This window comes from Odontomachus brunneus, unplaced genomic scaffold (genome assembly GCF_010583005.1).
Source record: "Odontomachus brunneus isolate Ranch 3 - 2012 unplaced genomic scaffold, Obru_v1 Obru_scaffold_091, whole genome shotgun sequence".
NCBI classification, from domain to species: domain Eukaryota; kingdom Metazoa; phylum Arthropoda; class Insecta; order Hymenoptera; family Formicidae; genus Odontomachus; species Odontomachus brunneus.
In genome coordinates this window covers 1,004,560-1,029,622 of record NW_022639541.1, presented here as the reverse complement: position 1 = coordinate 1,029,622, position 25,063 = coordinate 1,004,560, and the positions used below count along the sequence as shown (strand labels likewise).

At 42.8% G+C, this 25,063-nt stretch overlaps 2 protein-coding genes and 1 long non-coding RNA gene across 5 annotated transcripts in view; 2 read left to right on the top strand and 1 right to left on the bottom strand.

Annotated features, from left to right (window-relative positions):
- The first annotated feature begins 363 nt into the window (after positions 1–363).
- On the top strand, positions 364–4,277 carry LOC116848178 (uronyl 2-sulfotransferase-like). The gene is made up of 6 exons (XM_032824006.1): positions 364–744; positions 2,061–2,270; positions 2,776–2,936; positions 3,146–3,220; positions 3,491–3,651; positions 3,753–4,277. Exons 1-6 carry the CDS (start codon positions 568–570, stop codon positions 3,899–3,901), a joined length of 933 nt encoding a protein of 310 aa, XP_032679897.1. The 5' UTR covers positions 364–567; the 3' UTR covers positions 3,902–4,277.
- LOC116848177 (obg-like ATPase 1) lies at positions 4,193–20,461 on the bottom strand. Its single transcript, XM_032824005.1, has 11 exons — positions 20,317–20,461; positions 17,575–17,756; positions 13,188–13,248; positions 11,302–11,429; positions 9,498–9,673; positions 7,343–7,420; positions 7,142–7,239; positions 6,917–7,057; positions 5,326–5,422; positions 4,994–5,116; positions 4,193–4,906 (listed from the first exon to the last, which is right to left on the bottom strand). The coding sequence occupies exons 2-11, from the start codon at positions 17,753–17,755 to the stop codon at positions 4,796–4,798; spliced, it is 1,194 nt and encodes a 397-aa protein (XP_032679896.1). The 5' UTR covers position 17,756; positions 20,317–20,461; the 3' UTR covers positions 4,193–4,795.
- Positions 20,462–21,529: 1,068 nt separating this feature from the next.
- Positions 21,530–25,063, top strand: part of LOC116848199 — a 126,564-nt gene continuing 123,030 nt past the window's right edge. The window contains exons 1-6 of one of the 3 annotated variants that reach the window (XR_004378924.1): positions 21,530–21,574; positions 22,089–22,245; positions 22,672–22,872; positions 22,998–23,203; positions 23,311–23,442; positions 24,801–24,921. This is a non-coding gene — a long non-coding RNA (uncharacterized LOC116848199). Of the gene's footprint in view, positions 22,246–22,671; positions 22,873–22,997; positions 23,204–23,310; positions 23,443–24,800; positions 24,922–25,063 lie in introns of all 3 variants that reach the window. The other 2 variants (XR_004378923.1, XR_004378925.1) reach the window with 2 other exon arrangements.

Sequence of the window (25,063 nt, the reverse complement as noted above, 5' to 3'; positions counted from 1 at the left end):
CGATCTCTCTGAATATTGCAAAAATATTCTAAAGATATTAAAGAGCCGAAATTATTCAAAATGATCTGCAATCAATGATCAATTAGAAATCAATGATTTTTTACTGAGAATTCATGTTCCATTTATACCAAAACATTCGATTTTTCAATTAAAAAATTCAAAGAATCCTGATAAAGATTTTATAATACATATAAAATGCATCTTCATATAAAATATAGTATATGCCGCATCATTATTTCTTCTTGAGTACTTTGACCCGTACCTTCTGACTCCTTGTTTCATTAGAATTTTCGTCACGCGACTCGAGCGTTAGTCACACCACGTTCAAGCCCACGATACTCGTGCAGCGTGTAGTACATGCATTGGAAAGTGAAACGTTGCGTTTCACCTGATCGGTCGGTCGGTGGGGGTCGTAGGCTACGGCGAAGATGTGGGGATCACGCGGTAGTTTGCAGATGTTGACCCACTAACATTCTCCTCCGTTACTCGGCGGGCGAACGGTCTCGTTAATCTAAGTGTGCTCGAATATTCACCGATGGTGAAGCGGGAACAACGGATAACGTCAAGATGCGCAGGAATCGCGGCATCCTGCTGTGGCTCTCGACGTGCCTGACTGTGGTGTTCGTCGTCCTAAAATCCTCCACCGAGCTGCTCGGCTCCGCTTTGCCCATTGTCGAAAAAAGTGACTCGCTCCGGGAACGGGAGGAGTCACGCGTCGACGATCGATGGATCGCTCGTAATCAGGTGAAGTCGAACGTGAAGTCGCCGGTGAAAGTTAAATGAAATAATATCCGATAATGCGTGTCGGTAGATTAACATTGGAGAGCGATACTTGTAGAAAGGACGAAGGTCCTGGATTGTTAATTGCGAACCAAGTCCGTCCTGCATTCCGATGGCGAGTCTCGCGAGGTTGCATTGTTCGCGATACTTGAAATTCTTGATTCTAAAAAGAAATGAATGTACTAGTATCGTATTAGTTGGAATAATTTATGTATATGTCTCATAACTATTATATCATAGATATATATAATAATTATTAAAAAAAGCTATATTAATTTCAAGCACTGATTATCAAATAGTAAAAAAAAAATGGTAAAACATTATTATTATACTGCTAAAAATTATTATTATATTGCTAAAAATTATTATTATACTGCTAAAGTAATATTCTGAAACTAAATTATATCTCGTGAATACTCTGAAACTTATAATACTAAAATTATTATACTATTTAAATTATACTCTACTGATAACTTTAGTTTGTATATATAATAATTATTATAGATATAAATTAGCTATTAGCAGAGGGTATAACATATAAGTAGTATAATAATTTTTTATATATAACTTCCACTATATATATGCATATATATTACTTCATTAGAGAGAGAACTTGGAATTAGTACACTTTCGAATGCGCATTGAGTCGAGTCATGTAACGCATCGCTAAGATACATATAGATTCGCGCGGAATTCGTATAGCAATTCCGCGCAGCATCGTTGAACGCCTGCGCTCGTGCGAATTCCAAAGCGACGAATGTAATTTCGGAGAGCAACGCATTGGAGATGACTCGCGTTTACGCAATGGGAGAATGCATTCTCCAAGCGTGAGACAAGCACCGGGTGCGCGTCTCTCGCGTTACAGCAATCGTGTGAGATTAATCCGAGTGAATCGGCGAGACAAAATGATCTCAACGACTGGAGTGTCACCCTAGCTATTTGGCGGTTAATCTACTGGACAACAGTTCATAAACTTATCGATTAAAGCGACAGACACTAGATTTAATCTACTAAGCAAGTTGCATCCGAAACAATTTGTAACACGTTGGGACTCCTGAAGGACGGTCTCAACTAACGCCTACCAACAACTTATCTACAACATTCGATTATTATCCTTGGATAGATTGCGAATATATGTGGAGAGAAACAAAAAATTAATGATCTCAAAAGTCAAACACAACGTAACTTCGATTCGCCACATAACGGAGTCGCGAGACGCAAAGTTGCAAGTGTGACTTTAAACCATTTTAATTTACATGATCGTTCCGACTGTCGTACAGACACAACGATACGTCACACCGTCCCTCGCTGAATTGAGCGGTCGTGGACGCTTGCCGTACATGTACAAGCACGTGCTTATGCTGACGCGCGTACCTGGCGCAGGTGGCGAGCTGATGGTGCTGATCCTGCAGCGTCTGCAGGGTTACAACGCCTTCAAGCACATACGCCTGCCATCGGGCGATCACGGGCTGCTCTCGACTTTACAACAAGTGAGTGTTAGCCTAGATCGAACCTTGAAAAGAAAAACATTTTAAAAAATATTTATTCTTTCAAAGTGAATCAGTAAAAATATTTCCGATCGAATCAGACAAATAGTATTTCACTAATGATTAGTGAATATTCACTGATTTTCTGTGAAAACATTCCCACTTTACTGTTTCATCATATGTTTCACTAGTCTTCATCAGTGGAAATAAGATCTTACTACAAACTTTGTGTTACACAAATTAGTTACATATTGTATCCAACTTTTTACGTTTGAGATGATATAATTAACGACTTGCATGCGATGGCACTGTTTGTGTTTGCAAACTGCATCAATAATGGTAACAATCGCTACTATTAACTGATTCCTTCAGCGAAATTTTACTGATTGCAGTGCTATACTTATAACTGACGGTCCAGTTATAAATATAACATTTCAGTGAATACACTGATTATGCTTTAGAAAGTAATTTTTTTTAAGAAAAGAATAAAAAATTTTCGATTCGACAGGAATTGTTGGTAGAGGAGATGACGAGCATCATCAAGCAGGAAGCCATTCCCTTGAGCTTCGACGGAGACGTGAGGTTCCTGAATTTCTCCGAATTCGGACGACAAGGGCCCAGTTTCATATCTCTAGTGAGAGATCCGCTGGATCCACGTGTCTGGCAAAGGTATGTGTGTTCGTCGCTTCGTTCCTTGAGATTGTATATCGAGGACGTCGTAAGATATTAAAATAATAACGAAGTAGCAACGAGATATTGTATTGACACGAGCTGTAGAGAACGTGTTACGATCGCTCATAAAGTGGCGTAGACGTCTCCGATAATTACTATTATTATTAAGTTTCTCAGCGAAATAACATGTAACACGCACGATTTAGGCACGGAAAAGGGGATGAAGGAGCGCTCTACCGCGGCGCCATACCTCATTTCTGCGGACAGGAACCTCGTTGCCTGTGAGTACAACACGCGTCTCCGTTGATTTAAACACACGCGAGCTTTCATGGAATTTTACGCGATAGTTCCACGTGCGAGCGTGAATGTCTTTATTAACTCACACTCAGGTGAGATTGCAAGTATCCTTCTGAAAAAAAGAAAACACAACAGTCATTACTGATTTGATTTCATTCCAACGTAATCAGAATCGCTAATACTTGCACGGAAAAAATGAAATTGCTATTATTTGCAAATTGATCGCCGTCGCGCATTATTTACCCTTTGTTCAGGGAACAGAACAACACGTGGGCGTTGGCGCGAGCGAAGGCGAACGTCGTCCGATGGTATCCCGTCGTCGGCATATTGGATTACATGGAAGAGTCGTTAGACGCGTTCGCGCTCGAATTTCCTTATTTCTTTAAAGGCGCCGCTCGTATTTACGAGCAGTTTCGTAAGTATCGCTTGTGAAGTATTCACTGTATACGTGTGAAACGCTTCTCCGATTCAATATTACATTCTTGTCGTCGATATATTCGTTTTGTGTTTTCACAGGGCCAAGGGAGAAGCGCCCGGCCGTCTCAACGGTGCCTCTCAAGCTACGCGTCAAAGACGCGTCCCTGAGGATAGCGCTCGCGCAAGAAGTGGAGTTTTATCATTGGTTGAAGTCCCGACTACTCAACAAAACCTTCAACAACGGTTAATGATGCAATCATCCGGTCGGGAGAGTATTCTAAAGTCGGCAGCGAAGCTTGAACGATGCCAAACGCGCTGTCGCTGCATTACAAGGATACAGACTGGGAGGTAGAGGGAAAGGAACTTCTAGAAGTCACGATCTTGTCGTTAGCGCAGCAAAGAGTCGCAAATGTGAACTTGTCGTGCCGTCTAGAAGTTGAATGTGCGATTAATGTGTACCGCGTTTTGACGTGGAAGATAAATCGTCGTAGTTACAAGAAGGCGCATGCGACGAAGTGAATTCTCGTAAAACACAGTTGTAATCTTCTTTTCTTTTATTTTAGCTTTTTTTTACGTCAATCTATTTTAATAAACGTCGAATAAATACAGAGCGGTACAAAGAAATGCTTTACGTACACGTCGTTCCCTCTCCTCGAGATTCCTTTCACACATACCACTCTTGCACCACGTGTGCTTGCACCAAAGATAAAAAATGCAAAACGTGACCTGAAGAGGTTCGCTAATTATGTACACAGTGATAATTGTGAAAACGCAGCGGCGCTTCTGCGCCCGCAAAACACTTTACTCGCTAAGAGGGACGCAGTGTCCCTTACTATTTCAAAGTTACGTCACCTTTTCCGCGCCGTAATTTCCAACAAGAAGAACATCGAATTATTTCGACGAGACACACCGTGCAAATACAACCGTGAGAGCACGATAGACGGGGATAGAATCAATACAAAAATAAGTCGCCATCGTGTGATCGTCGAGAGACTCCGCGAGATAGATCGCAAGTGAGAAAGAACTCAGGGAGGATCGGGAAGCGAGTCGGACTGATTGACGCGTGGCTGATGTGTGCACCAAGACAGTAGGATCATGTTGATGTACAAGTGGACGAGCAACAACATGAGGAACGCGTGCCATCACTTCTTCTTCGCATCCTTTAATCCGGCGCCCGCGTTGAATTTGAAGAAAATAATATCGCCATCCTCGACCACGTAATTGCGTCCTTGTTGCCTGTACTTTCCGGCGGCCTGTCGACAAAATAGAAAACACCTAATAAGTTGATAGGAAGTCACGTTACGTACTATCTAAGATGAAAATTGTCTCGTCTTCAGCACCTTGACTGAGGCTTCGGAACCCTCGTTCTTAAAGTCGTCGAATTTCATTACTTCCGCCATAATGAATCCCTTCTCGAAGTCCGTGTGTATTTTACCAGCGGCCTGAGGCGCTTTTGTGCCTTTCTATAAAACAAATGGTAAATCTTATATTAGGTAAAATAAATCGAATATTAGATTTGTGATTAGTGTCATTTTTTAATAAAGATAAAATTTAATAAAAATGATGTTATTTTTTCTATTCTGTTTGTATAATAAGAGAATGACCTTCTTCATAATCAACAGAATTTAATTTACAAATACTAATTCGTTAAACATTATAAATCTGTGCTCACCTGAATCGTCCATGCTTTAACTTCATCGTGCCCAGCCGTGAAGAAGTACTGCAGTTGTAGCGCCTTGTAGCCTTGTACAATAATTTTGTCAAGTGCACTGAATAGAAAAACAGCCATGATAAACACAGATTCGCGACAAGTTTCTCTCATTACTAAAAAAATAAAAAGAAAATATCTTGTGTACGGAAATGATGAGCAAATTATCTATTATCTCCAATTGAGCGGATCGTAAAATAAGGGCGTATTTTCAGTGGGAAGAGTAGAGAAAGACGAGAGAAAGAGAGAGGAGAGAGGTGTCCGAGCACGGCATTGTAGAATAAGATTGTCCCGAACCAAATATCGTCTAATGACAGGTTAGCGCAAGTGGAGCCCAACGTCCGACGCGTGGTGGGCCCGACGAACTCCGACAGTTCAGAGAATACACATAAAGCCGAACGACTTAATACCGCAATTTTATCATTCCGACTCTCCGACGGGGACCCGTACCTGGCGCCTTGGTTATCTGCGGTCTCGAAATAAAATCACGGTATCTGCCGTCCCTTCGTTTGTATCCCCCCCGATTATTAGGCAAAACTCGGATATCATAGACCTCTCCTCTCTCGCTCTGTCTGATTCGCTGCCGCGAGAGTCTGGTGAAGATAATGAACGTTGCGGGAAAATAGATTCCGTGTGTTCGCGTCTTCTTGTCGGTTTTAGTTTCTCTTAAATATTTCATCGTATCCACGCTTGAACGTTCCGCCTGGACAAGCAATAATTGCCGCTCAAAGCATCTCAAAGAGAAGAGAAATGTCCCGCTTGCAATTCCGCGGCTTATTCAACGACACAGTTAATTAAATCTCAGCTCGTAATTACGGTCGTACGATTTTAACTTGCGATATGAGTCGGCGAGTAAAAAGAGATCGTATGCGCAGAGTTTATGGACGTTGTACCACGTGCAACGTACGCCCGTGGGGTACGAATGACCCACTAACCAATCGAATTACCGAACCACCGTCGATTACTACTCCGCTCCACCCACCTCCTCGATTATAGCGACGTGTGCCCGCGAGCGCGGGAGGGGTTTTCATGCAATTTTGCAAGAATTTGAATAGCTGTTCGTAAAAATATAATGCGCCGCGTCGGAACAGCGGACCACGTCGTCGTTTTTATTAGCCCACGTCGTCCCACGTGGTGAGAGAAAGAAAGAAAGAGAACGAGTCTAGACGCTCGGCCGAGAGCCCAGCCACCATTATTATTACCGTTAGAGGATAACTCGGTGCATAGCTAAATGTGGGAACCCGGAGCGCGTCCGTCGGATTTTTACGAACGTTCGACCTTTTTCTCCCCCATGCCCCTGCAATCTCGCGGCGCTTCGTCGTCGGCAACGAGCGACGAATATACGCCAGAAAGGGAAAGGGAGAAAGAGAGCGCGAGAGTGCCCGAACTACCGAACTTCTGAGTTTAAAGCGGCGGCGGGGACGGCGGTGAGCGACGCGCAGTTGAACCCTCTCATTTGCGAGCGCGACAGCAACAGCGAGCCGCGAGAACCTTCCCCAGGAGGGTGAAGGTAATGATTGCCGTAACGGACGATGTGGAGAAGCTGATGGCCAACCTGGTGACTTTGTGTTCCTCGAAGTATTTTGCGCGCTCCGCCTCGTCCATGTCGAGGAGCTTGTTCTCGACGATACCGCTGAAAGGGATCAAGATCGCGCCCGGGTCGTTCTTGTCAACCCACTCTTTTATTTTGATTAACCTATGAGAGAACAAAAGGAGGATACAATGTACCAGGGAATCCAGGGACCGTTTCGAGCGAGCATCGCTTCAAATCGTTACGCACCATTTATTCTTCTTGCGTATGTAATCCTTTTCCGACAGGTTCACCAAGTAGATAATAGGTTTCGATGTAAGGAACAGATATTTGTTGAGCACCTCGATCTGAAAGCAAATTTTTCAAGTGAGAAACTGTTCACTGTAAGTATCAAAGATCAGTCAAAAGACTCGGTTCAATTTTCAATTATGTACAAACATGTAAACTTACGTCGTTGGCACTCCAGTCGGCGAACCTGATGTGTTTCTTCTCCTCCATCAAAACACCCTTAACCTTCAGAAGTGTATCCTAAGAAAAAGACACAGATTAAACATTTCGAACAGTTCAAGACGTTCTTCTTGTATTTGGCGTAACGCCGCAATTCTCCACGATTGACTTCGATGTCGATCTTGGCAAAATTCAGTTGCACGAACGAACGAACAAACGCGGCCGATCGAGGATAGGATAATTTCGCGATCGAATTGTGATTAGAGGATCGTACGTCGGCTGCGAGGTTCCATTAATTCCTCCACCGAGAGAAAGAGAGAGGACGAAAAAGTAGCTTTGAATCCTCGAAAACTTTTGCCAAATTGCGAAGTCGAGAACGGGGGAGATCGGTAATTGCCGGGGGTCAATCCGCGGAAGGAGGGTAATCCGACGATCGACTCGTTCCAGGAAGCCTCGCTTCGCCCGCGTTCTCTTAATTTCCTCGGTAATTTCGCAGTTGGTCCGACAAAGGGGCTGCGATGTACTCGTGGGTGGGTAGCCAGGTAGCCGAGTTCATACGTCGCGCGTATGAACCCCGAACACGAGGGGGTGAGAGAAATTTCTTACGAGTCTCGTGACGAGGAAATTTGCTCGGCGAAATCGACGGGAACGATAGTAACGAGCACGTCGGTCTTTAGTACTTTATTTAAACGTGTCTAACGCTCCCTGAAGCCACGAACACGAAGGGAAGCGTGTGCAAAATCGCGATGTGATTTCACAAGTACACGGAAGAAACAAGTTGATCCATACATAAATCTGGTTGGACCAACCAGATTCAATAGCAAAAATACGGAACAAGTAATTATGTGGTTGTTGAGAGCAATTGTTGAGTTACTAATGTTGCAACAGTAACGATATCTGGTTGCTCCAAATCTAAAATGTCACCCTAATAGATTTCTGGTTGCCACAATCACGTGCATTTACATTAGTGTAGTTGATGTACCAAAAGAATTGAGTTATGTCATTCACTCAGAGAAAACATGTTTAAAAATGTTTATTTTTGGTCCAATCGTATTTTCTATAGTAAAACAGTAGTAGTAATATTCATATGAAGTTATCATTACTAACATTATAATAGAATTTAATAAAAAATGCTTTTCTTGACCATAATTTATGGTAATTATTTCTTTGCGTGATTATAATTACAAATACTAAATGTTTGTTTCTCAGTATACAATTGCTATTGCATAAAGATTACTAGAATAATATATCTGTGTAGATCACAACTAAATATTTCTGGTTATCATACCCTTTTTTCTCGTTTTTATCTGTCGTTTGTAAACGCGCACACACAGGTATCAAATGAAATGCTGCAGGCCGAAGAGGATTAACGGAGCTCGCGCGAGTCGCGTGGTTTGTTTGTAGAAAGTAACATGCGTATTATAAGCGGTTGTTTACGCATCGGTGGAAACAGGTCGATCGGACGGCAAAACCGTCGCGCGGAACGGCAATTTTACAACGCGCTCACAACCCTTTATGAAATTATCGCGATGGCTCGTGGCAATGTGTGTCATAGCGCAGGAAATATCGGTAGCTGCGTCACGTGGATTATAACATATATAGTAAGCGATGCAATGGGGTGACAAGGGATTTATTCGCGAATCCTGAATGTGAGATAACACTGACGACGAATATCTTTACCCTCGGTGTACTAATAATTTGAATATATTTTTCAAACAGTTCTGACTGTTAAAAAATCAGTATTTCATGATTTTTACTGTTCTTCAAAGATCTTCCAAAGAACAGAGGAAACATTTGCTTATTTATATCTTTAATAGAATAAAACTTCGATTAAAAAAAAATATCCTCACAATCAAGGTTCTATTGAGACCTGTTAGGAATCTAATAAGATTAAGAATATTTGCGAGAGATTCTATTAAAAAGAATAATTCTTTTGTAAGAAATTTTAATTTTGCAATTATCAAATGTTCATAGTATACCAAGAGTTAAAAGAGCAAGTAAAAATGAATCAAAAGATTTCTACAGGAATGAAAAACTGCCTTCTTAACCGAAGGATATTCTTACGGGAAAGGCGAGTTTTTTCGATTGAGACATTTTTTCTATCTCTTTCTTTCTTTTTTTCTCAAGAGAGAACGGGAGATAATGATCAGGTACTCACGTATTCAGGCTTCAACTTCTTGTCGTTGCCGCGAATAACCAGCTTCTCGAGTTTCTCGAGATGCGTGCTCAAAAATTCCACATCCTTCAGTCGCAACTCCTCGCTGATGATATCGAGATCCCTCACGGGATTCACGTCGCCCTCTACGTGAGTGACGTCATCGTCCTCGAAGGCACCTGTCACAAGGAAGAAAGCATAGACACAATGAGTGGATCTCATGAGTAGCGGGCGGAGGGAAACCGCGGCGAACCACGCTTCTGGACGTTCATCTTAGTAAATAGCGTTCGCCTCGACGGCGAAGCTCTCGCATGTCGACTATTTAAGCGAGCCACCGCCACGCGAAGATTGCCGGGTTGCTTTAATTGAAAAAATTACCACCTGTCGGCAGCTCGGCAAGATGTATTAACCGGCGAAACTGCCCCTCGAAATGTTATTCTCAGTACGAATGTAATATCTTCCCGACGATCGTTTTGTGTGAGTTACTACGTGTTACATTATAACAACGCGAAACACGAGCGGGTTAACGCTCTTGCAAACCCCGCGGACACGAGACAGCACGTCGCCTTGAATTTCCATCGACGATGAAATTCGAAGATAAATCACATGATAAATCGAATCTTTTTACTCGATTGTAATCAATAATAAAATTGATCGTATGACTAATTTAATTTAATTTTACAGACTGTCAATATCAATTTGATATTAAATTCTTCCTACAAATCAACAAATTCTAAACAAAAATTGGGCTACGTAAAAAAATAAGATTTTGCCATATTTTCGACATAGGATATTAAATTTCTTCTACAAAGAAATAAAATTTTAAATTTAAAGATAAAATCGCAAAAAATGAAAAATTTTTTTAACAAAAAAAAGATTACTATCATTTCTAATATGATTTGCATGTATAGTAGGCACATTTTTTTATTTACACGTCGCGGGTGTATGTATTTGGTGTAAGATAAGCGTAAATCGCGCGATTCTTATTATCGTCGAGCACAATAACGCAACGAGCTTCCAGGAAGGTACTTAACGACGGTCATAACGCGCTCGTAACGCGCTCCGCGAGGAGCGAAATGACCGCCCCGTTCGCGATCGCGCGTCCGACGCGCGAAGTAGGTAAATATCGCTCGTAACTAATCTCCCGATCCCATCGACGAAAATTTCTGCCTCCCTCCCGTCCGTCCACGCCAATCCGTAATCACCCTTATCGTGATTCCGCGCTCAGAGTCGTGTGTTCCCGTGGAAATGCGGTCGCTCGCTGCTATCTGTTTACGCGAGCATGCACCGCGTGTCAGCGACGGACGCTGAAACGGGAAATGAAATGACAAACAAATATCAAAGTCAGATAATGGCATTGATTAAAATACTACAGAGAAATGAATTAGCGTCCACTTAAAGCTAACATACTCATATTAATAATCATTGTTTCAAACAATGATTATATCAACAATATATTTATCAATTATATAACAATGATGATGTATAATTTCGTTAGAAGAATTTCCAAATCTTCAAGTTCAACAATGTTATAATTTAATTTGAATATAACAACAATCTCAAAGAAGTGCAATATGATTATTTTGATATCTTTTTCCAACATTTAAAAACATATTTTTAATCCAATATTTTATGCTTCCCATTTAATAAAAATTATTTCTGAATATATTCTTTGTTGAATCACATGAAATATATTGATGCAAGCAACTTGTCTTCGTGTAACGCTATATGATCTCATTTTAAGATTTATATTAAAAAATGAAAATATTTCCCCAATAAGAATGTATTTTCTTTGCTGTATACTCACGACAAAGGTGAAAGATGCCGTCGCAGGCTCCGATATGCGAGAGGAAATTGTTTCCTAGACCTTGTCCCTCGGCGGCACCCTGCACCAGTCCGGCAATGTCCATCACGTGCAGGAAGGCTGGAACCTTGCTGAAAGTTTAAGCTGCCGGTTATATGAATCATCTGATCTGACGATTTCCTCCGGTGAGAAAGGGAAACAGATTCGACTCGCCGGTGCAAATGTGTAGTCGGTCGTGATAGCGCGACATTGTCCCAGAGAGGAGAGAAAGAGAGTCGCGTTTTTCGCGCTCGTCAGGGCTCCGATTCCCTCGCCACGTAGGTCAGCGATGATGACGATGGCGCGATTAAAGGTCGAAGGCATGTGCCATCGCGGCGATATACGCGCGCGCGGAATGGAAACGAGGGAGCGGCCGGTGACAACGAGGTATATTTAAATGCTAATGCCAACGGGCTCATTAAACAATTAGCCTTTGAAAAGGGAGGCGTCGGCGAAAGTGGACGGACTGGCCGTGGCAGCGGGAAGGGAGACGGTGTATTAGCCGGCTTTCATCACGGATCGTCGAATCATCCGACACGTGCCGGTAGTCGGGGTGGCTGCCGCCGTCGACGCGGCCGACATAGACGAGAGAACGATAATGGAGCGGGCGCGCGCGCGAGGCACGGATGAATCGGCCGCTCTTTGATCCGACCGGCTGTTTCGCATTTTCAATGTTTCGATTCCCGTCGAATCTCGTCGCAAGACAAGCGCAAATTTACATTTAGCCGCGCCCAGAGTTTTATTAGCCGATCGACTGATCGGTTGACTGACTGCTCGACCTGAAGTAACACGAGGGTCACGTGTGAGAGCGCCGCATAATCAAATATTGTCGTTTCTTCAATGGAGCCGCCGGATTATTCTCGTAGTGTCGCGTCTACGGCTTTTTTCTGTGTATCGTTATTCGTTATTTCACTTCGATCTGCATGCTTCATTACACTCGAAATGATTCTTGTCAGTCGAAAAGTTCGGCTCAAACTTCGGCAGATGACGACGCATATGTGTAATCAAAGTAACTATTCTGATAACATCTCTATCGTAAACGGAGAAAATATTGCAGTGAAAATTACAACAAAATTTTGCAATCTTGTATCGGAAATTATGACTATATCTCTACATATTGTTGTAATTACTTAAATTACTCTTTCTATAAGTCTTCGAATTTAGTACCTTTATATTAACTTACGCTACAATATTAGTATAGTCCAAACATAAAATAAAATATAAAGTGATTTTTATTACAATATTTTCTCCGTAAATACGCATTATAAATCTCTCGTATATATTGTTGCAAAGGCAATATTTATACGAGAATAACTCGGCTACTGAATAATTTGTTTCCATCGAGCGCGTCGGAGTCGAACTCGCTTCAAAAGTTGGACTGAACTTTTCAACTGACCCGGATAGATTCGTTATCACCGATGCGTGTTTTATTCTTTTGTTGAAAAAAATCTACATTAGCCGATGTTACTGGCGCCGAGACTCCATCGCGGTATCACGTGTAGCAACGCGAATAAAGAAGAAGGACAAGAGGAACGTGTAGCACGCCGGCGAATACGTTCCGCGGACCTCTACGTCTCGTAGACGAATTTCGCGCAATCTGCATTGCAGATCAACTCCCCTTCGTCTTTCCTCCCAACCTCTCCTCCCCTCCCCCCCCTTTCCACCGTCTTCTTGCGAGAATAAAAGCGAAGAAGTATGGAAATGTCCCCCCGGTTATTCCGACTCGTTTCCCTTCACAAGGGTACATCTTTAGGCGGCGCTATATATGCTTTTATTCCGCTTGCACATTTACCCCCGCACGCCGACGTATATTTCAGGAACGTTTCGTCGCTCCGCCGCTCGTTTCTTACCTAGCTGGCTTAAAATATTCACAGAGATAGTCGAACCTCGCGTCGGGCACCGGGACGCGACGTGCTGAAAAAGAAAGAAAAAAAACTCGGATAGCTTCGTCTCTCTCGGAATGTCGTCCGCGTTGACAAAGACTAACGACTAACAATTAACAAGAACACTATTAACAACTATACACAAGACTATAACGCGGATAATCATCTTCGTGAAGAATACATTCTCTGTCAATCTGACACTCTCGATTCCAACTATTGTTCGCCGTCAACGGTGACGTAAGGATTAGGCTTGGTCTTCACGGTATCAGTGACGATCCTGATGATCTTGTCTCGTTCGGCCATTCGTTCGTCGGCGTTCTTATAAGCAAGTGTTCCTTCCAAGTCGATAGATGCATTGTGCGTCTTCAGGTGGATGCCAATGTGAATCGCCGCGCTGGTGGCTAGCGACAGACCGACTATCTTTGGGCGACGTGCTGCAACCCGTTTCACCGCCTCGACCACTTCCTTCGCTACCATGCGCTCCAAGAAGTCCGTATCCGGCAGGCACCGTGGATCGATTTCACCAGGAAACGTGATCTCTACGTTACGGTACTTGCTGTGCTTCGCAAGGAACTTGTCGCGACACTCTTCGCTACAGAGGAGGTACACTTCCTTCTCCCCGAGTAGCACAGCTAAGTCGGCTTTGCCGCGCGTCAGTCTGCAATCCGTCGGGCCGTCGACGTAAGTTACCGGGCACCAACCGTCGAGACGAAGGCGTCGCTGCCAGCAGACGTGTGTCACGTCGACTACTTGCTCGAGTATCCGAGGTCGCTCGTCAGGTAGAGTCGCGGTGTTGACGGGAGGAAGATACTGTTGCGGATCCTCTACGAAAGCGGACATGTGTCGCGGGCAGATCCAGTAGAAATGCTCCTTGAACTGCACCATTCCCTCATTATCTGTCGACTGCCTAGAGGTCTGTAGAATGTCCTCCAAGAACAAGCAAACGGGACAATAGGATTCATACCGGCTCTGCCGTTTTCGGAACTCGAAGGGCGACACACACATGTACCTGAGACTGTGTATTTTATCGAGGTCGGCTTCGTGGTGATAGAACGTGATTTCGGCAAATCGCGAGCGCACCGCGCGATCTGCTATAGTCCACACACCCCACTTGTTTCTAGTGGCGTCCAGTTCCACGACATTCCGCGAGAACTTTTTCAGCCAGTCTCGGAAGCTCGCTTGGTGCGCTTGCCAGTTCTCATAGTGTGCCAGGAAGTTAGAGCAGGAAGTATCTGTGCCGTCATTGTTTTTAGTCTGGCGTTCCAACAAGAACGATAAATCAGCCTTAAGATCCAGCACGATCATTGGCTGCACTGCCGACAGGATCAACCGCTGGGCTTCCTCGTGACTCGAAGGACAGTCGTCCAGTATGTAACCTTGCGAAGTCGCGAGTGGGTCCAGGGTAAGTGCTTCAATAGCATGTGCTATGTACTCGAGAGAAATCGGTTGACCCATCTGAAGCTGATTCTCGGCCATCCGCGCTGTTTCGGTCCAACTATAGTGCTTCAACATGTGACGCAAAGCTACTTCGCGACTGATTCGCTTTATGCCATAGGTCTTTGCAAAACGATCCGCCAGCGTCGTCTTCCCGCACTTCGGCGGCCCAATAATGGCGATTCGAAGCGGTAAAGCCGGTAGACGAAAATCCCGAGTAATATACTTGGAAGGTTCCTTCAAGAACGCGGAGAGCGCTTCTTTGCCATCGACGAAGTAGATATAAGCGTGATGGATGACTGGAAAAGTCGGGCCATGGACTATGAGTATCTCATTGGTGAATGCTTGCACCGGACACAGCCGGCCGAAGGAGCTGTAGAAGTAGTAGCCGCAATCGAGAAGTTGTTCGGCCGTTTTAAGATCGACAACGCGTGGGGAATATTCCTCTTCGCCTTCCTTCGTTTCTTCATCGTTCAAATTCGTGTTATCTTTCGTGTTATTTTTCGTTTCTTTTGAAGTGTTTGTCTCATTGGCATTTGTTATAACCTCAGAAGGATGTTTCGAATGAATCATTATATATTCGGCTATATCTTTGATAGCCGCAGAGTCGCGAAGATTTGGCGGTAACAGAAACATCCTTGGATTCTCAAGGAACAGATGTAAGTTTATTTTAGAGGACAAAAAATAGATATTTCTTAAAAATTGCACCACATATTTTCCTTCTTTCTTCTGTCCTACAGCCAAACTCACCGGGCAATAAAATTTCCACGTGGAGAGCCTCCAAGGGAATTCGGCTGACACGATTCCTCTCTGCAGGATCTCAAAAGACTCTTCTTTAACGGACATCTCAGGCATCTTCGCATTCGCGAAGAACTTGTTGTTTCGAAGAAATTGCAAGTGATCTATTTTAACTGTCATCGGCTTAGGTAAGATCGACGGTTGCAACGGCAGCATGCGTAGACGCGCGTCAACAGTCAGGAACATCCGTTCCGTTGAACGGCGGCCGTCCACACGGATCACACGCTGAGGATCGTGCGTGAGGATCCACCTGTTAATTATCGGCAGCGCCATTCGCATGTATAGCTCGCACTGCAGCTCAATTTTCCGCCTCACGTCAGAAACTCGTCCTAAATAATCATTGCTTTCGATCGGTTGCTCCTTCGTATCTTGATGAAGGTTAAACGATGGATCCAACTCGTCACCGAGTGTGCCCTCAACAACGTCAGCTGTTGCGGTTTCCATATATTGGCGCATAATCAAGCTCACGATGTCTTGCTTTGGACACACCATATAGATGATAATGGAAGGCTTGATCGGCCACTCAGTGAACATCTCGTTGATCTGCTGCGGGATTTCTCGTTCATTTTCAAATAACATTTCGCAAATTGACTCGTCGGGTGACTTCACTACAAATCCAAGTGTGTTATTTTAGTTGAATCTTTTTTTTACATGTTTTTCACTGTTTTAAGTCGTGTCATTTAATACGTTAAAACATATTGAATTCTAATTCACACGTTTTAAACGTGTTAAATGACGTGATTTAAAACTGTAAGAAACTTGCAACAAGAGCTTCAGCCAAATTATACGCTTAAAATAAAAAAAGTACCAATGCCTGGAATAATTGAATACTTTTAATTTAGAATACATATATATCTATATTCAATATATTTTATATTGAAAATTTGAATGTTTATATTTAAAGAACAAAACCATAAGAATGTCCAGAGTTAGGTATCAGTGTTATTAATATCCAGATATTGGTACTATGCCATCTTATGTTTAAAAATAACACACTTGAATTTGCAGTGTTGTCGCAAGATGCAGTTCGACCACACATTTGATCTTTACAGGACTCGGAGTGATCGCGATTGAGGCTCGGCTCGTCTGGAATAAGCGGTAGACCTTTGACGATGTAGCCTCTGTTTAGGACGTCCCTCATCTTAACTCTGCGTCGCATTAAATTCATGACGATATCTGGTGCTATGCGTTCGCCGTTTGCTAGAGTTTCTTTTATACGTTGACCTTGCACACTGCCGCTGTTGATTTCTTCCTGTATCAACTTTGAGGGCGATATCAAGACGCACTTCCAAGTATCGGCTATCTTGGAAGCCAAGTCGACGCTATTCAAGCCAGGTTTTCCAAAAATGACGAAACTTAGTGGGTCGCTCAAAAGGTAACGATTCACAGCTTCGATTTCTGAGAGAGGATCCTGGAAGGGTTTTGTAGATGACGTCACCGACGGTGGAAGCCTTTCTCTTTGGAGAGATTTGGATACGGCGATTCTCGTGGAGGGATGTATATCTTCGGCGAAAGCGTAATATAAATGAGCCTTTGGATATATGATCGAAGATGGCGCGTGTTGAGCATTCTTCTGCGTGACAACAGATTCGTCATCGGGAAGCTTCTGCACGATATGTTGCTTCTCTGGAGATTTGTTGCACATTTTTGCTTAAGTAATACTCGTGAATAACTTCTGTCGATAATTAATTCTTCTTGCGGCGCACTGTCGTTTGAGTTGCTCCCGAGTGAGGTTAAACAATTGAAGTCAAAATCACTCGTAAACTTATTAAATTTCACATAATAGCTTCGCTATACACAATAGGGAGAAACACGAGTTGTGTACAATTTGGAATCGAGAGTATCAGTAAAGTGGATGTGATGCAGTAATATTTTTGCACGTTATGGATTGCTTAAATAATGTAATAACGAAGAGAGAGAAACTTGAATTTTGACTTGATACAAGAAAGCTTAAAATTAAAAGTTATAATTAAAAGTTGTAAATTTCAATTTCTAATTCTGTATTAAATACAAAAATATGAAATAAATAAATATTAAACGAAGGAATGCAATTCTACTTCTAACGCAACGAGATTCAATGCTTTGTCTAATTAGATTCACACACATAAATCGAGATACTTATTTTCATTGGGGTCGATGGTGCAGAAGGGGAAGTTCTCGGCTGCCGCTTGGCTCTTGGTAAGTACGTTGAAGAAAGTCGATTTCCCGACGTTCGGTATCCCGACTATGCCTACTTTTAAGTTAGTGCCCACGCGACCGATGAGTGGTTTCCGCTCGGGTTCCTCGACCTTCTTTGGAGCCATACTGGAAACACGAAGTATCGCGTTAATACTACCGAGTGTGCCCAGTTGCGTTCCAATTCCATGCGCTAAAATCTGCTTCCATCTTCTACAAGGACGATGCTGCGGAACGAGTGGCACGCGGTAGTCTTCAGTAGTTAAGTGCGAGTCGATTTAAGCACGACATTATTTTAACGAAAGCGCATATTCTACTGACGCGATTGCAATTCTTGCAATTTTTATTAGCGGAAAACTTTCTTTGCAAAATAGAGCAACGGAGAAGTGCTGTATTTGTGCACTTTCACTTGAGTATTGATACTTTAATGTATCGTCGCATTATCATTAGGTTTGTACAAAAGATTTGTCATTTTTCTATTAAAAATTTGTTTTCTATTAAATTTTTGTAAAGTCCTCTTTGGGTGTCTCAGAAAATAGCGAGTCAATGATGTTGCTCATTTTATTCTTAAAAATTTATGTGTGTGTGTGTTATGTTACATATCTATTATAGCTGTTCATTCCTCGAAATTAAATAATTTTATTTACCATTTACTATTTTCTTTGACAAATCTTTCGCATCAAGCTAATGCAAACGTAAAAAGCGATGCTGCATTTGTCCCCAAGCACGACTTGGAGAAAATACAAAGCTGATATCGATTATTATTTTTTTTTCAGTAATCAAGAAGCTCTGACAGTCGGATAACTCCGTCAGTGGTCACGAAGAGTTGCTCAAGGGCAGGCTGTCCCCAATATTCGCATCCAGCCGAAATACTTAAGCGCGGCTGCGATATTTCGCGTATGCGTGCGCCGCCCGGAGCGGAGCGAGGCGGAATCCGCTCCCCGGCATCGCTCTCGAGCGCTCGCGGTGACTAATTATATTAATGCGGACGGCACATCGAGTGATTGCTGTATTTACCGTGAGATTGAGCCCCCTCCCGCCTTCTTCTGTCCCGCCGGCATACGACGAGCCGCGTTGTATCAAAGACCGAGAGGGCTGCGCGGCGAGAGGAGAAGGAGGAGGGAGAGTACGGGCGAGGAAGAGGTAGACGCAGAGGCAAAGGAGCAAGAGGAGGAGGAGGAGAAGGAGGAGTATGTCCGGGCGAGGGGACCCGGGATTACTGGGCACCAAAGCCGCGAATCACCGGCATCACGCCGAGAATCCGCAACCGCGCCCGAGGCCGCCAATCCGCCACCGTCTTCGCGGTTCCTGTTCCTCCTCTCCCCACGCTCGACCGTCTACCTCTCTTTTCACCCCCTAGCGGTCTCTCTACCTCCCTCGCTTTCTCTCTTTCTCCTTTTCTCCCTCATCCTCCCCTGTTCGCTGCAGTCGCGCGTTTCAACGCGAAACCACGGCGCCTCGTGGTCGTTTTTCATCGCGGTCTCGGAGGTAGGAGGGGGAATTTGCAAATTACGATAATGGAGGAGCATCTCTCTCCTTCTCTTTCTACAGAGAAGAGCGTTTCGTCCGCGATGCTACCTCGAGAAAGAGAGAGAGAGTCCGAGAGAGCTGCCTTGGCGCCGCGGCGTGACCGACCCACCCCTTTTACGACGTCGTCTCGCTTTGCGGATCGCTAGACGCACACGGTTAATGGGCGATCTCGGGAACGCACCACTCTGATGGGGATTGCGCCTGAGGCCGGTGTTAATCGCGAAAAATCCGCGGGACCCTTCGGCTTTCCCATCTCGACGTGTCCACGTCGACAACGTGACGTGGCGGTCCAACCGAGTGCTCAAATTTTAGACTCAAGACGACCTGGTTCCTTGCCTTGGAATTCTTTATGACGTCAGAAGCGAGGAAATGCACGTCCAAAATTCTTTGTTGCTAACATTATAAACTCAGACTGCGGAAGGACTAAGAGTCTTAATAACGGAAACATTGCGTTGTTATATTCATATTTTCACGTTTCTGAGCAATTTTAACTTTGTCCTGTTCGATATGCATATAATCTAACTTAACTTATTCAGTATCAGTCACGATTGCAATGAATTTCTCGAGCTTACATGCGCGGAGTCAGAGGTTAGAATAAGTACATCGCAAACCTGAAGTCTCATACAACCGCGTCCCGTGAACACTCGAGAAGACAATTCGCTCTCCGGTCTGCTTTCGAGCCGAAATAAGTCCACGCATCGTAAACGACGTACCGCTGCAGCATATCGATTCGAATGGCGCGCTGAGCCTCTATCCCGTCGGCGCTGTTGGCGCCGCTAGACAGTGCTGCCGCGCGACGGCCGGCGAGCAAAGCGCGCCGCCGTGCGCCGCAAAACTTAACCTCACCTGCCAATACATCTGGAAAAAGATATTGCAACTCCGCGAATTAATTGCCGCGACTCACCGCGGATCCATGCAGCTCTCGAGACGTCGTTCACGATGCGAAATCTCGACGAACGCATAGCGGCTGGTTCTCATTCCATCCCTTGTTCACTCACTCTCTCTCTCTCTCTTTCTCTCTCATACGCACTCTCCGAGCGATGTCTACGATCGTTCGCACGCATTTCGCCACGGTCGCATCCGCGAATCAAAACAGACGACAGCATGTCTCACACTCGTTCCGCACGCAGCATACATCGTAATTCACGTCGCAAAATACCTGGCACATTCGCGTCACACAGCCACAGTACGAATATCCACAACGTGTCGACGCGAAGAGAACACGGGGCACTTGACGACGTCACGGCGCGATTCGGCCGGCCGTCCACGGCCTGCAGAGATTCTCCATACCCACCGGAATAACGTCGAGCGCCATCGGCGGAGTCTCCGTCGATAAAGCGTCTTTTCGCCGGCTGGCCGCCTCAACTTGTCCCTGCACCATTTGTTTTGACACCTCGTATTGTGACTTGTCCTCACTCGTCAAACTTTATGCACCAAAATATGTCAATATTGAAAGATATACTAACGTGGATAACGGAAGAAGCTGTTTCAGGTTTTGTTCTCATACTCTCGTACGATCAAATTCAGTCAATCATAAATTTTTTTCCCTAGTATGAACTCATGAAAAATGAAGAAACTAAACTTGAAAATACATGAAAATGTTCACTTTTCATGAGTTTACGTCGGAGGAAAAGATTTATTATCGCGTTTGAATATTGCAAAATTGTCATTTTTTCATGATTTCCTACTAGAGAAAGAAACTACGTGATTAATAAGTATAATCGAGTTCACATAAAAAGATTCATGATTAATGCTCAGAGAGTCGATTATGCATTAACACAATTTAGTAAAAATTACCAAAATTAACGATTTTACTAGAATATTCATATTTCATTGTCTTTTCAGTACTTTTTTGTAATTTGCATTATGTTAATACCCAATCGATACCCAGAAATTTTCGGAGGTATATATTCTTGATCCATCTACTTGTTTCAGATCTTTAACGTCCACGTTAAATTTGCGATACATGTTCAATGTACATATACATATTCCAGCAACTTTATAATATACTCACATGTTTTCTACGTGTGCTCATCCGCCAAAGAATATTTCACGTATTAAGTGCCCTCGCATCGCGTGGCCTACAAGTCGATTATGTATTAACACAACTTGGTCAAAAGTGAACAATTTTATTTTATTTACTCTAGAAGATTTATAATTTCATTGATCAACACCATAATATGAATTTATGGCCTTTTATAATTTTCACCACAATGTGATAATACATAATCGACACTCTGATTGGATGATGACGAGCCGCCAATGAAAATTATGCATTTTTAGGGAACTAGAAAAATCTATAATTTTCGATCGTCTGGTAATAAAAACCATAATGCATCGCGGCTCGGTCCATTAGCTTATTTCCAATGGCTTCTTCAATCGTCTGTCTGGTCGCCTCCTCGCTTCGTGTGACTCGGGTAAGATCACTTCAGATTTTATGCTTGATCAACTTCGTTTTGTCTAAAAACTTCGCGTGAGTGCGTAGCGTCGGGCGCGTTGATATTCACGGGATAGTGACAATCATGATGTATCGCATCGTAGAGTTGTGTCCGACGTGTCATCGCCGTTCTTTGTGTTGTGACACCTTGCGTATTCAACGACGAGAAGTGCAGATGTACGCCCAGATGCAAGAGAATATCACGTCACGGTGTTGTCGACAAAGTGACGAGAAAACGATCGAATCGGGAAGTGAATATTTACCGTCATTTTCTCGCTATTTTGATAGTCACGTTGATATGCTTTTCTGTTCTGTCTGTATGTACGCTACTATCTGCGGTAATATTCCGTCGTGATCTGATTGCGTGGATACGACCTTTGTAATTATTCTCCAATTATGGTCGAATGTGCGACAATTAACGGCGATTAATCGGAATTAATGGGTTAATAGGGCATTGTCTCGATCCTCCAATCAGAGGCGTCGTTTCGCTATAGGGTATTTCCATGTAACAATCGAGATAGCCGAAAAAGACGCCTGCTCTGAAGTTGGCTGCTAGAGTTACGCGTTCCAACGTCCGCCCTTTCCGATTTGGAAATTTGCACGTACTGGTCGGCTGCGCATCGCTCCTCACTTTTTCCGCTGAATGAACAGGTAAGATCGTTTGCTGAACTCGTTCAACTGGAAAAAATTCGCGCGTACTACATCGCGAACGCGAGGGTGCCGGAGTAGAGACGAAAATCGTGCTCATAATCGCAAATCGAGGGAAGCTTGTCGCACGATGTAGGAATATGCGGTGTTCAAGGTCGTCCATGTTGATTTCTCTGTCTCGTTTGCGACAAATTCAGAGGGTCGCGTGCGCCTGCATTATTCGCAATAATATTTCGTTGTCGCCCGAGCGAACGATACGAAGCTTAATATCAGCGATTGATCGTCAGAAAATTCGGGAATTTCGATCGAAGGAGAGGCAGACGGAAGAGAGAGCGACAGAGATATCACACAAATGCAAACGCTTCGCGTAATGGCGACCGAAACTTGTCGAATTTACGCGACCATAATACCCGTGATCGGGAATTGCAGATAGAAACTCACGAGATGTGTGAAATCTATGGTTTGCGTTGTCGTTCGACTTCGTAGTGCATTGCCGACAAAGCCCGCGGCGATGATTGTGTTCGTGATCCTGGATCGCAGGGAGTTCGTCGCGGATCGTGAGGCGCAACGTCCTTCGTGTAGATTCTTCTTCTCGTAACATCGCTGCGGATTCTGCAGCGAAGACTGTTGGTAAGATCATGCTATTATCTAGGAAATATTTCGTGATTATTCAATCGAATAATAGAATGTCTTTCTAATTATAACGGGACATAAATAAATAATTATCGTTACCTCAATATATGTGCTACTTGAAGTTTCAGCTCGTTGAAAAAAAATACAAGAATATTCGACACTATATTCGTAGCGTGAATGAATTCAGACTGAATAGAATATTCTAGTCGGCCGGCCGGTCGCCTTTTATTTTCCAAGTTTTTGCTACAAGAAAAGTTTCGTACACACAGAGAAAGAAAGAAAAAAGGAGTGAGAGAGAGGGGGGAGTGTAGTCGGGAGATAATCTTTGGTATGTAAAACTATTGTCTCGTGCGCGTCGGCCGGTGTTGTTTACATAGCAGTGTTATTCGCGACGCGGAATCGCGAGCATCTTATCGCCTAGTGCTTCGTTTGCAGGACTCATAATTCTCAACCTGTTAAGAAAAGTTGTCGTCATGATACCTGCGGCCTGATTGTCGTAACGCCTACTGAATGAATAGCTGAATGAATAACAGCAATCTGCCAGCTAAACGCAATGAGTATACACAAGTATGTTTACATTATTTATAATATCTCGTCGTAAATCTTCAGGTTGTCACGTCAATAAGTAGTACAGTCTCTAATAAATGGTATCTCTCGCGAGTTTATTTTTCGTGCGGTTATCGGAAACATCGTGAATAAGCATCGTATGAGCCTTTCTCATCTAATTAATTCTCTGCAGCTCGATTTTATTTTGCTTCCGCAATAAATAACTCGGTGAGAAAAGTGGCGAATAGAGATCGTGAGATACAAATTAACATATACAATTATAACAGTTACACACGCATATTTTAATTTACAAAGATATTATCATAATGCATTCTGACACGAGAAACAAAAGTAAATAATTGATATGTATCTCAATATACGCCACTTAAAGCTTTGGTTTCCGTCGTTAAGAAGTTTGTAAATATTTATTCATAAAACAAGCAATAACGAAGTTGTATACTTAATTCTTAAACAAGACAAGGTAAAATTATGGAACACAAATATTGGAGTCATATATGATTCCAATATTTTTGGGTTTACTTTTTTGTTTTCTGTATATTAACATTTTATATTAGAATAAATAAATAGCAATTTAACAAAATCAAATTTTTGTATAAGAGTATTTTTTTAATGCAGTATTTGATTTTTATAGTACAAAGTACGAATTGCATTGAAAAGTATATAAGAGTTAAATGTCCCAATAACTAAACTAATAAGAAAGTATGATCTGTTTTGCATTTTTATTAATAATTAGTAAAATTACAAATAATGTTTATATAAAACCTTGCTCAATGATTAAAAAAAAAAATAGGAAATACAATAATCAATAAATATCAATTGTATATATAACTTTAATGAAATATATTAGATAATACTAGTTGCACCAGCAATTTAACTGCAAAATGAATCATGTCTTAATTACCGAACAGTACAGACTTAGTAATTGAATGGTCATTAAATAATATTACAAATTGGCATAAAGAAATAACTCCTAATAAAATTTCAAAGACATTTTTGGAAATATTAAATACAAATATGTTTTTAACATTTCAATCATTGGAACAAGGTTCAATTATTGGGACATTTATCTTACCGAATAGGATTATCGTTAATCACTTTGTCGTTTAAGGATTAGTTTGTTATTTGCGTAAATTTAGATTGAATAGAATATTCCAGTTTGTCGGCCGTTCGCGTCTTACTTTCTAACGTTCTGCTATGAAAAAACTTTTGTACACCGTAGTCGGGAAGCGATGTATGTTGTATGTAAACAACTATTGTCTCGCGCGCGTAACGGCCGGCGAGCGCGGCAATGTTTATGTAGTAGTATTATTCGCGACGCCGAATTGCGAGCATCTTATTACGCAGTGCTCCGCTTACAGGGCGCGGTCTTAATCCATTGAGAAGAGCTGTCTTTGTCATTGTGACTTCTACGGCCTTATTGTCGTCGTAGCTCCTGTTGATTGAGTCGTCGCAGCAACCTGCCAGCCTGCTCAGTACGCAGTGAGTACACATAGAATTCACACTGTTCATATTATTTATTATTTGCAAGAATATCCCGTCGTAAATCTTCGGCTTGTAATTAATCCTCTATAACTCAATTTTGTGAAAATAGTATAAACATGAGCGTGAGATACAAATTAAC

Bases quoted from the DNA above. Each gene is read 5' to 3' on its own strand.
- LOC116848177 (XM_032824005.1), bottom strand. From the start codon at position 17,755: ATGGCTCCAAAGAAGGTCGAGGAACCCGAGCGGAAACCACTCATCGGT. The intron at 11,430-13,187 runs GTAAGAAACGAG...TTAAACTTTCAG, and splicing joins GAATATTTTAAGCCAGCTAG to CAAGGTTCCAGCCTTCCTGC. The intron at 5,423-6,916 runs GTTGGCCATCAG...TTTTCTATTCAG, and splicing joins GAGGAACACAAAGTCACCAG to TGCACTTGACAAAATTATTG.
- LOC116848178 (XM_032824006.1), top strand. From the start codon at position 568: ATGCGCAGGAATCGCGGCATCCTGCTGTGGCTCTCGACGTGCCTGACT. The intron at 2,271-2,775 runs GTGAGTGTTAGC...TCGATTCGACAG, and splicing joins TGCTCTCGACTTTACAACAA to GAATTGTTGGTAGAGGAGAT. The intron at 2,937-3,145 runs GTATGTGTGTTC...CGCACGATTTAG, and splicing joins GATCCACGTGTCTGGCAAAG to GCACGGAAAAGGGGATGAAG.